General features: G+C 43.9%; 1 protein-coding gene across 10 annotated transcripts in view; it reads left to right on the plus strand.

Moving 5' to 3' along the window:
* Positions 1 to 12,269, plus strand: part of CLASP1 (cytoplasmic linker associated protein 1) — a 184,794-nt gene that overhangs the window by 1,920 nt on the left and 170,605 nt on the right. For all 10 annotated transcript variants that reach the window (XM_054209897.1, XM_054209909.1, XM_054209899.1 and 7 more), the window contains one exon: positions 9,819 to 10,293. In XM_054209897.1, coding sequence (XP_054065872.1) covers positions 10,099 to 10,293 — 195 coding nt within the window. In that variant the 5' untranslated portion in view covers positions 9,819 to 10,098. Of the gene's footprint in view, positions 1 to 9,818; positions 10,294 to 12,269 lie in introns of those variants that run through there.

Consider the following 12,269-nt stretch of genomic DNA (forward strand, 5'->3'; position numbering starts at 1 on the left):
CTATGATCAACTCAGCTAGTCCTCCAGTCAACTTTGAAGTTCTATAGGAATCTTAAATCTGAGCTATAACTTACATGTTATGAAAATCAGATATTTATAAGGTAGAACTGAAATGATTTATTTATTTCTCCCATATGTTAGTCAACCCTTCCCTATCCATCAGGCAATTTGGTCAGGGCTACTGGTCGGTAGAGGATGAGAGCTGACAGCAAGTCTGAAAGCTTCTGTAATGAGTTACAAGATGAGGAGCTAGATCTTGCCTTCGCCATCTTTTGTGTTAAGGGCAGGTCATGCTGTGTTATCAGAAGAGTGAAATAGGCTGGATGTTTGGATGGATAAAGTAATGACCTCCCCATTTCAACGTGTAGGCAGATTTTCGTGAGAGTAACGTGGCTCTGAAGCTTGTGGACTGCCATTATGGGTACCCTTCTGGCCTCAGATGACTTAGGATCAGGCTCATGTGTCACCCTGTGTCTCTCATTATCTCAGGCCTTGCCTAGACTGGGCCTGGAGATCTTGTCCCCGCGCCTCTGGGTTGGGCTGGCTGCTGCTGACGCCTCCATGGCTGGCAGTTGTCATTGAAGCTTCCTCCTGGATTCTGACAGTGCACCTTCAAACAGCACTTGCCAGCGCATTAAAAAAAATGCTGGCAAGTATATAGAGGTGTCTCAGCTGCGTGAATAAAATAGACTGGTTTTGTCTATTATTTTCTTCAGACTGTGACTTTAGTAACTTGTAAGCAAACAGTCTGACTGTGAGGAAAGGGGGGTTGGCTTCTTTCCTTGATGAAGGGTTGATGTTTGTGGCAGTCTTGTGCAGAAGGGCCTTAGCTTTATCCCGCTGTTTAATGATTTACACTCCATGTTGTGCTTTGCTCAGTTTTTTCATTTTCATCAACCTGAGCAGTGTTGAAGTTTGTGTTGCATGTTTCTTTAGAGCTCACTTGGTGTTTTGGATATTGTCTATTGGAACAACCTGGTACCGGTCCTCAAAGCTGTCTGAAAGCCTGATATGAGCTAGTTAAGAGTTTTTGCATAGTGGGATACTGAAGAGCTAAACACACACAAGTTCCTTGGCATTCTGTGCCACACTAGCGTCTGGCTGTCATAAACATGAGAGATCACTTTCACCTCTCTGGCAGCACTAGCACTCTTGCACAAAAAAAAAAATCCCAACCCCAGAACAAAGCCCAAATGAATTGGATGGAGTTGTAACTGTTCAAGTTAGGGGTTTTGTGGCAACAAATACGTTTTGAGGTCTGAGAGGCTGCAGGTGCTCTCCAAGAGATGTGATCTCAATTCATGGTTAGTGTTTATCTGGTTTCCTGTTCTGTCACTTAATCAAATTTCTGCATGTTTGGCTCGACAAGGAAGATGTCCATTCTGCATCTAGAAACAATATGCCAAGTAGGAGCAGCAAAATTAATAGTTAGAAAAGTGTCATAATCATTAGTTTATTGGAAGTGAATGGGCAGATTTAAAAATCTCTGATTTGTTTCTCCTGCCAGCAAAATGATAGGCTAAACAGCCTAACCAGGCCAGTCCCTGGTGCAGCGTTTCTGTGTTTCAGGTCTAAGCTAGGGCACTCTTTACACTTGTAGATGCTTTAGATTCCAATATATTTCAGAAAGCCAAATTGAACCAACAACGATTTGCTGAGGCAAAGATCTGATCAAAATGGAGTCAGATTCTGACGTGTGTTTCAAGGTGATGATGAGCAGAAGGGAGGAATTGCAGATGTGTCTCTTTGCCTGTTAAATTGTGGTTTCTTAGCCCAGCAGTCTCTTAACTGCCACTACAGTTTAGCCAATTCATGGTATTGTCAAACAAAACCCCTTTCTACTCCTCATTGTCCTGTGCTCCCTCCACCCACGGTTTATAAATCTTAAATGCAGTGGTGGCTTCTTGCAATCCCTTTCTGCCTGTGTTTGGGGATTTCTTTGGCCATCCGCTTATGTGTGGTTGCAAATGCCAGGCTGGATAGAATCTGCTTATGCCCGAGCACAGAGGGTAGCCCTCCTTCCCCTCCCTGGAGCTGAACAGGTCCGAGGTGCTTGTGTTCTGCTGGCCCCTGTCAGCAGTTGAACTCGCGCTGCTGCTGAGAGTTCTCCTGTCCTTGGCCAACAGTTTCCAGGAGAGCTGTCATCCCCAAAGAACAGGGGTAGGCAAAGAGCCCTATTTTGTCATGCAGGCAAGCTTGTGTGTAGTCATGGGGAAGAGATGGACATTAGCTGGGAAGCCTGAAGAGAGACCAAGAAAATTAACTTTTTTGAAAACTGTTGACTTACAAACTGCTGCTGTTGCTTCCCAGAGCCAGTCTCTTACAGGCTCCTGCCTGAGTTCCTGTCTTGTTCAGTTTTGGGTGGCTGATTGTTTTTCATATCAGCAGCATCTTGGCATGACTTGTTGTCACAAGTATGCGTGTAAGTCATTGTCTGTGGCTGTAGTATCTGCTTAGCTGCCTGAGGCTCTTCTGTGAGTGAACTTGTTTGAGGTATAGACTGCTTGGAGTGTTTTTTCGCCTTCTTTACTCCCACATCACACACATTTTGTTAAGATTGTCTAAAATACACACGTATGTTTTGAGAAAATGATGTGGGGTGCAGAGGGAAGAAATCTTACTGAAAGGTGCTTAGTTGGACGCTCAGTGTCCCTTGAGGGCTTGTGTATTATTTTTTCCATTCCAATCTGTCATTTTACTACTAGCACTTGTCTTTCAAGTACTTCCTTCCAAGGTAGTTCTGTCTGGGGCTTGGTACACAAAAACTTACCTACTTCTTCTGTGTCACTAACCACTTACACATCAGTAGGGATAACAGGGTCCTGGAGGATTAGGTGAGTATGGAATTTATATCAAACCCACTGATGTCTTTAAAACTAGATTATCCTGATCTTGTACCAGCATGTGGTGGTATGGGTTTTTTCTTTCCCCAACATGTGATCTTGCCTTCAGTTCCCACTGCCACTGGAGACTTGCTTTGCAGTGGCTCTGGGGATGGACTGAATTTCTACCCCATTCCTGTCTGTAAAATAGGAGGTCTTTGGTATTCTCCCACCTTTTTTCTTCAACTGATGAACACTAAGAGGTGCTTTCCCTCTTCAGGACCAGCTAAATAGTGATCTTAGCCCAAGGGACTTAATCTCTTGTGATACAAATAGAGTTTACAAGATTCAGATACCTGCTGTGAAGCCACTCATCCTGCTAGCAGTCTGGCTAGTGAAGGGCCACCCTACTCTAATTGTCAGTAAAGTGGTAAAGGGTCATGAGGATAGGGTTGGTTCTTCTCTCGCCCCCCACCCCTCGACATCTAGTAGGCCCCTAATAAATTGCTTGTAGTGTGATACCTTGGAACCATGACCTGAGATGCCTACAGAAGGGAGTCACACAGAGCAGCTCCTAACGGTGTAGGATTTTGATCTGCATCTCGGCGCTCAAACTGTTAAAAAGGAAGGAGACCTTGAAAGCTCATTGTAGACTTGTCCTTGGTCTCAGACAAAGTTAAAACCAAACTAATTTCGGAGAAGGGTTGTATTAGGAAAACAAAGGATGTTAAACATCGTCTAATTTTCTACCCTTCTCTTGAAGGGTTATTCCCACTCTGCAAAGTGGTTCCATTAGTGTAGAGTATTGGGGTCACATTGAAGTGACCTGCAAGTTGTCTTGATTTGCTGCAGCTTTGTTACTGTTGAGATTTTTGGAAGATTGATGCCTTGCTGAAATCGTTAGTTCTCTATGAGGTGTTCAGTTACTGAGGCAGCAATGCAAACCTTTAGCGGAGGCATAAGAATTCCTGTTATGTGAAGCTTATCTCTCATCTTACCCAGGGTAGAGTAATGCAACTTTCACAGCTAGCATCTGTCCTAGGAGGATTGTGTGAAGGCTAGAAGGCCTTAGTTAGCTTAAGCCCTGGAAATCTTTCAGCCGTCTTCACTCTAGAAATCTGCCTCAGTTTTCTTCATGGCAGTGAAGTTGTGCCCTGGTTTAATTTGTTTCTGTCTGTACTTTAAACATGAACCCCTTAATAGACTCCAAGCAAGTCTGAAGAACAGCTGATATTTAGCAGAGTCCTAGGAAGCCTTCAGCCAGACTTCTTCGTGGTTCTGAGGGTGAACTGCCCGCAGCAGTAGGCAGTTCACAAACACTTCCTTAGTGTTAGGAGGAAGAAACCCTCCACTGAAGACCTAATAATGCTTCCAGCAGGGAAGTGGCATGGGCAGTGCTTTGCTTGTCAACAAGGCTGTCCTGGCGAGTACTAGAGGTGTGGTGGCTACTTTGTCTGGAGACAGTTAAAGTTACTGTACAGGGGGTGTGGAAGGAGTCTCTGCATAAGGTGCAGTCAGAGGCACTTAGTACATTGAGATAAGCACGGGGCTGTCCCTTCTCCTCATTAGAAAAGCATGAGTTGTCAGGCTGGAAATCTAAGATATCATCTTTGGATTAGGGGCAGGCTCAACTACAAGGCAACACTAATTACTGATTTAAAACAATCACAGTGATTGAGCAATGTTCCCGGGCACTAAAGAAACATTATTGCCTACTTATGGAGACAGGTGAACAAAAGGGAGAGCCCATCTGTCAGTTGCTGGGTGGGTGTCTCCTGCAAACTGCCTTTGGCTCCAGAAAAGGGTTGCTTTCTTCTTCAAGTAGGACACTCGATGTTTTACTTGTCATCTCATTCTCTCGAAGGGTTTGAACAACTAAGAATACTTTGAGCTTGGAGACTGTCAGTACAGCTGCTTTGTCCACTGCTACTTGCACATGGAGGGAAGAGTAGGTTTGAGTGCTTAGTGAGTGTCATACTTTGTAAAGGCCTGATACCAAATTTCCTCTGGGCAGGGAATAGCTGTACAGGTTGAAGCAAAAATAGAGGAGAACGAGTGGACAAAGGACTAAGAGTTCTCACCCTTACTGCAGAGCTGCAGTTTGACACTGCTTTGCTCATGAGATCTCCATCTAGTCTTTGGAGGACGTGATTTCTAGGTGCTGTTCTAATTGCTCTGAACCTCTTGCCCAAGGTGGCTTGGCTGGCAAGCCCAATAGTTAAGTATTTACACTGCCCACCTTCCAGTAGCAGTGAACTACTGCAGGTTTGATGCCTGGTACCTTTTATATTTGAAAAATTGCTGCATTTGCCTAGGGTGGAGATCTCTTGAAGTAGGGAGAGGAGTTCTTTGTTGTGGAAAGTCAAGGTTCAAGGAAGTGTCTGTCTAATGTACCTTGAATTAATTTTAAACTGAAGTTTGCATGCAGTTAGGTCCTGAGACCTGTGAAGAGGGAGGCTTATTGGTACAACTGTATTGCTGTGTTATTTCTACAGCTGCTGGGTTGTAGCTAACCACATACACAAAAAAGGACACCAGAGAAGTGGTGTCACTTTTGCAAGTTGTTTACAAGTTAAGGTTATTGGCTGGAAGTAGGTACAGAGGTCCCTTAAAGAAGGTGACTAGAAAGACCAGTGGCACTGGCTCTTGCCTACAGTGATAATGAGTTGCAGCAATATTTTGTCTCTGCAAGTTTGTGTCTTGAGTTAGCTGTGTTAGAGTAGTTGACTGGGAAGGTTGAGGACTCCACTGGTTTGTTGGCAAATGAAGATGGCAGAGAAAAGTGACAAAGATAACTCAGCCTGTGGACTAGAGCAGGAGAGAGTGGGGCATAATTTTTAAAGTTGAATAGTTATGTTGGAAGAGCTCCCAAGTATAGACAAGACCCCAGGAAAGTAGTAGTGCATTCTTTACATGCTTCAGGTTTCCTTCCTCGTTGCAAGAGGAAGAAGATTTAAAATTTCCCGTAAAGTTATCCTAAGATAAAGCCTTACTTGAGAATTGTGAATAATGGAGTTTCATGTAGTCTGAGGTCAGTGAGGTTCTCCTAAGCACTGAAAAAAGTTCACTGACTTATGTATGCAGTTTAATGTTGCCACAGCATCTTAGCTAAAAAGTATTTCTGTATTACTGTTCGGATAGACCTATTCTACATGCTGAGACAGTTTATAGTGTTGTGGTGGTAGTATCTAGGCTGAGTAACCTTGGGCTGTTCAGTCTTTGTCATCTTTCTCCTTTAAATTAATTATTTTGAGCTCCAAGCTGGCATTAAACTTAAACCTCTCTAGTGGCTTTCTCCTGGATAGCTCTTGATGGAAAATGTAGGTGTTACTGACAGAGGCTTTTACAAAGCACATAATTTTGATGGCTTATTAGTGAAAGAGCGAGCTTTATTTTTGCAGTGACAGTTGGGATGGTGGGGAGAATAGGTTTTTTCTCTTAGACTATCTTGTCTACACGTTGACATTATCTCAGACGTAGCCTAGCCTGTCTCCCTGGGTGTAAACCGCAAGCTTAGGAGGAGCATTGGAGAAAACCCTTGCTTTGGAGCCTATATTCGCAACCCCCCTCAAAACTTGGAGGAGTTCCAAACACAGGACCTGTAAGGCTGAGTTGTTAGCTTTGAATTCTGCATGACTGTGCTTCTGTGGGAAGAGGTTGTACTCAAAATCCTAGTCCTAAACTGTGTCTTGTAACATTGGCTACCCCAAACCCATGGCATTTAAATTCTCCAGGAACAGAAGTGGACCACTGGGTCCGAGACTGTGGCTTTGTGTTTTCCGAAGCTTGTTATGTGGGGAGCATCTGCCCAGTTCATTTCCAGCTTGATGGGATGTAGCAGCCATATGCTTCATTGCCTGGGAGGTTCATTTTTTGTCATCTTGGGTTTTGGTTTTCTCAGGTGGTATTTTTTCCACTTCCTCCTGTGAGGAAGAGGGGGAGTCAACAGACTTCCTAACATGTGTGGAAAAGCTTTTTTTTTTTTTTAGTTAAAAAGAAATGCAACTTAAACACCTGTTGTCTGGTAGATACAAGCCAGCTTTAGCCTTTCCTCTTGGCTTATTATTACTGTTTTCCCCAGGATTGAAAAGTATTTCTGGCTCTCCTCCCCTGTATGTGTTCGATGGTGGTGCCATAATGCGTAGTGGATCTTCTTTAGACTATAGTCTTCAAGATTATGACACAAATCTGTTCTTCTGTAGTGCACCATAACTTTTATCCTATGCCTTTCTTCACATTTTCAAAAAATGAGGAACTTGAAGAGAAGTTTGTTTATGTTAGTTTGCTTAAAAGATTGTTTCTGTGCCTCTAGGTGGAGACTTACAAACTCTTAAATGAAAACCATGTAGAAGAAAGACTTGAAACTTTGAGTGCTCCTTTCTCATGGCAGGATGGCCAGCTAATGGTTTATTGGATGTGTTGAGACTTGTCTATGTCTGAAGTTAATAAAAAATGGCTGTTCTGTGGCAACTAAGTCATTCACACCCTCCTGTAATCTGAATTTTCAAGTTTAAGCAAGTTCCACATTTCCATTTTAAAAGCAGTTAGGGGACGTTCTTCACCATGTTCTATCCAGTTTAACAGAAGAGTCCCCTTTTGAACACGTGTGCAGCTTCTGGAGTCCGGAAGCAAACCACGCAGCTAACTTGAAAGGCTTCCGCTAGAACGTGGTAGCTGCTAAGTATCGTTTACCTGCCCCTTCTCCAGTAGCTGTCTGCTAGCAAGGTGTCCACTGAAATGCTGCCCTCCTGTGTGAAAACCCTTCTGTTAGGTGCTTAGAGACTCTAACACTGGTTCGCGGAACTGCAGTGCCTGCAGCAAGGAGCAAGACCAGCCCATGCTAGAGGGCAGGGCAGGGGCCAATATTCAAAGGTACAGACAGGGAGACTCGGAGGAAAACTTCTGGTGTGCTTTTATGATGGCTTGAAGCAACCCTGGTTTTTTTGCCTGTGCTGCCATGGGTAGTTGGAGCCGTGTCATGAACCGTTTTGGTTGAGCACAGGAAAGCTCAGAGCACTGCTTTCAGAGTTGGTGCTAAACTGAAATGAGTGAGAAACTGTAGCTTCAGCGATAAGAAAAGGCATGGCTTTCCGCTGGTTTGGAAGCAGTATCTCTTAGAAAGAAAAAAGGAGTTGCTCTAAGGGTATCGATTGGGGTGTTGTTGAAGATTTTAGAACTTGAAGTCAAATCAGTCTTGAAGTGACTTGAAGCAAAATGGTGAGAGTTTGGTATGTTCTTAGACGGTTCATCCTGGGGTCGTGGTCACAAGCAGTAAGCTGTCATGGCACTAGCATAAACCCTTAGGTGCTGTGTGTGCAGTTGCAGCTAATGCTTCCTTGCGGCTCTGGAGGGGGAGGTTTTGCTGGTGAGGGGGGAGTTTAGTCTACAGGCACATGCAATGCATTGTGGCTGATGGTAGGATTTGCCAGGCAGTTGGCTGAGGTGAGTCCCTGGATGTACAGAACTAGTTTTGATCGCCGACAGCCAGTGGGGATTTGAACTGTCTGCCTGGAACAGAGGGACCTGCTCTCTGGTGACTCCTCTTGCCTGAAGAATAGCAGTGCAGACAGCTGGGACCTGTCTGGCAGCGCTTGTGGGGTTAGGGAAGCTCAAGACCACAAGCCTCTGTGCTGCCTCTGGATGCTGTGTTTGGTATTGGTAAGATGTGGCAGTTTGTAAGTCTGGCTAAGGAGGATGGAGGTGAGATAATGAACTGAAATAGTCTGCTGTGTGAGGTGTGCTTTTGTTTCCAGGCTAGGGTTCTTGCGTGCATCTTATCTGCTGCCAGATCCACTTTGCTGTATTAAGACTTTTGTGAAGGCCTTATTTGCTCAAACAGAAGGTATTTAGATTTGCTGCCCCAGTGCTTCCAATTAGTGAACTTGTGCCTCCAGCTTCCTTCCAGTTGTTTATTAAACCAGGTGTCTGCTCCGCAGCCTCTTCCCTTGCTCTGAGCTTGACCTGCTTTCCTTATGCTGGCGGAAAAAGTAGGGCAGATTTCTAGATTTAGATATTATTAGACAGGAAACAAAAAGACACTCTGGATTTCTATCACACCCTCCTAAAATAGCGAACCTGTGAGAGGGAGTGCTTCAGGAAGCAGTATGGTGATGCTGGGAGCCCTGGTCTGTGGGAGGGGGGAGGACAGACCTGGGGTCTGTTCCCTGGCTGCCTGGAGGGATTTGTTTGGCTGCAGATGGAGGGACAAATAAAAAAAAAGCTGCAGTTGAGTCCCTGTTGGACAGGAGGGTTTTTAGGGTTGGAGAACATAACCAAACCCCAGACATAGCCACTCTTTTTAGACGCAAGCCAAAAGCTTACTTCACAGATGATCCTGTGCTTCTGAGTGGCAGCAAAATTTGGCCTGGCCTTGGTTCTCAGGACACCACAGGCACTGTCGATTGGGCTGCCTTTACACTATAGCACTAGGCCAGTGCTGTTTCCTGGGCATGTGTAGTTGGGATATATAGAGGATTCAGCCTGGAAACAGCTTGAGCACCTAATTTTTGAAAACTACTTGTTTTACGTTCCTGGAGCCCAGTGTTAGTGCTGTACCCTGCCGGCCAGCTGATGGCATTGATTGCTGAAGGCCAACAGTCAAAACAGGATCCAGACCTCTTCCTGCTTTCACTTCTTAAAGCAGATGTGTTTTCCTGGTGACCTGCTTAAGGATTTTGTCTCTACCTTTGTAGTTGGATGGTGACAGTGGTAGTTGCAATAATATTGATTACTAATCAGCTCTTACTTAAGCTCCAGATTTACTGTCCCTAAGGCTTCTAGGGAACTGATGGGTAACTGCTGTTGTAAAGAATAACCAAAGGTTTTTGTCCTGACCTACCTTGTCTGATTCCTTAAAATAGAACAATGCTGCATGTATCCAGCTTATCACAGCTTTGCAGCTGTATATGAATAACCTATTTTGTGACATGCTTTCAATCTTTTTTTTGCTCCAGTCTTAATTTAACCTATAATACTGTTCTTTTTCATTTCTTTCAGAATGGCCTGCTGAATTGGGAATTATTGCAGACTCAACAGTACAGCACAGCTCGTTGCTTCATCTATTACTAGTTATTTAAATTGGACTTTTAATATCCTGCCAGCTGCTGTTCACACACACATGGTGCATTGTTGCCATTCTCAGAATTGCATCTTTGAAACCCAGACCCTCAGTAACCTTCATCGAACAAAGAGGCGACCTCCTGCGTACGTTTATAGAGGGATTTTTCGGACCTACTGCCCTCTAGCTTTCTTGCTGGTGCTGTATTGCTAAGACACTATGGAGCCCAGTATGGAGTACTGCTTAGCGCAGGTGCTGCAGAAGGATGTTGGAAAGAGACTTCAGGTTGGCCAGGAATTGATAGATTACTTCTCAGATAAGCAGAAATCAACTGATCTCGAACATGATCAGACTATGCTGGATAAAATGGTTGATGGACTGGCCACTTCTTGGGTAAATTCCAGCAATTATAAGGTAAGATTTGTCAGATGGAATGTGATTACAGTCAGAAGTTTCAATGTAAAGTGCTACTTGATCCAAGTGAAAGCTGTAGTGTAGACTTTCTAACATACGATTCTGTAAGCTGATAATTATGCTGAATCAACAATTCTTGACCCATTTCTTCATAGTTGATAGCCAATGTGATACTGAGAACAAAAAGCAGTAAGAATTCAGTAATTGGGGTTTAAATAAATGTATTTACATTTGGTGTTCGTACTCTGTACTGTCCTGGTTTCATTATGTGTCTTGTTAGCTGGTGGCATGCTTTGATCATCCCAGTAGTTAGCAATGTTGATGATTTCCTGCCATACGAAAAAAAGTTTATAAAACTGCAGTATTTTTCACTGTTGTTACCTCTTGCTAGACTTTTTTTTTCCCCACTTTCTGTGGGGAACTTAAGTATAATTGATCTACTGCACTTAGCTCAGGAAAGGTAGTGTGTGTTTATGTACGTATGTTCTGTTGGATTTGGCAGTGTTGCAAATGAGTTGGTAGGACATGGAACTCCACTGCCTTGTTATCTCTGTCAAGTTGCTTCATCTCCCTACAGATCTTAGCGAGGAAGTCCTAACGCTCCCATCTACTGTGGAGAGGGGAGGTGTTCTCAGCTGTGGCTTGGAAAATTCCTGTCCCGGTCCCCTCACAAGGCACTCTGACAAGTATAGGGTACTTAAGCTGTTATATGGGATATAATTGGAGACTTTATTCCTTTCTGATAAGTCCAGAAAAATCTAAGAGTTAAAGTTCCTAGAGAGCTGAGCCTGAAGCTGATTAACTGAGAGTCGTACTGGAGTTCTTTCCAGTAGAAATGAAGGAGAGACTAGCCATGTAGGTTGCAAGTGCTCTGGAGCTGAATGCTCTCAGATCAATTTACACTATTTTTAACGGAAATTTTGATTGAGAAGTGGTTGTGAGATTGCAGTGTACTGGTCAATGTGTTCTCCACAGCTGCATTTTTCTTTTCGTTTTTGTCAACAAGCAGCTGTGGCAAAGCTTTTTGGCAAGAAAAAACAACAAACCACCAAAGCCAATACAGTCTCAACAGAGGATCCATTCTGGCTGAGCATGTGGAGAAATCTTAGTTTGTTGTCATTAACAAGTAGTGTACATAGATGTTTCTGAGAGCATTGCATGTTCTTATTCCCCCTTTTATTGCTAACTGGATTTCTCTTAGACTTCCGTGATTCTCAGTGGAAAGGTAACCCAAGCACAGTAAACTTGAAATAGTTACAAAATGTGCTGTTTGCATGGATTTTACGAAGTGATGTGGGTTGTGGATCTATGCAGTACTTTGCACTTCCAGCATCACACTTCGCTTGCAGAACTTCTGTAAGGATAACTTGTTCTCTCTCTCTTCCAATGCCCTTTCTGGTCTTTTGTTTGCTAAACTAAACACTGAAGATGTTCACCGTGGTATTCATTCTCTGGTAACAGGCTGGTGGCACTTCTGTACTGCAGTGAGTCTGTTCTAGAACTCATGCTGCTGAGCTGACTGTTCATTAATGTGCGTGTTCTACAGATAGCATTTGCTGTGTTTAATAAGCTTTAGTAGGCGTAACAGAGGCATGTCTCGGGTGTCTGGAGGATGTTTTCTCAGTGAATGAGTATAATGGAGGATGTGGAACCTTTGAATGGGGCAAGCCGACTACCTGGAGGTTAGTGATGTAGAGAGGTCTTGCTTCAGTACCTGACCAAGGTTTAGTGCACCATCGCATGCCAATCTCTTCCTTTTGTTTTAGTGCCTACATCTGTGTTATTGTTGCCTTTCTTCCTGACGACTTGTGGTGTTGGGGGTTCAGAAGCTCAGCTCTGTGTGGCGAGAGGGAGAACAGGGTAGCTGGTGTCATCTGATCCAGTTCATGGATTAGCGTAACAACCCTGGGAGTGAAAGGCCAAGTATCACTGCCCTAGAATAGCCATCTGGAGAGCTAAACTGCAGTTGTTTGGTC

The sequence above is a fragment of the Rissa tridactyla genome, chromosome 7 (genome assembly GCF_028500815.1).
Source record: "Rissa tridactyla isolate bRisTri1 chromosome 7, bRisTri1.patW.cur.20221130, whole genome shotgun sequence".
NCBI classification, from domain to species: Eukaryota; Metazoa; Chordata; class Aves; order Charadriiformes; family Laridae; genus Rissa; species Rissa tridactyla.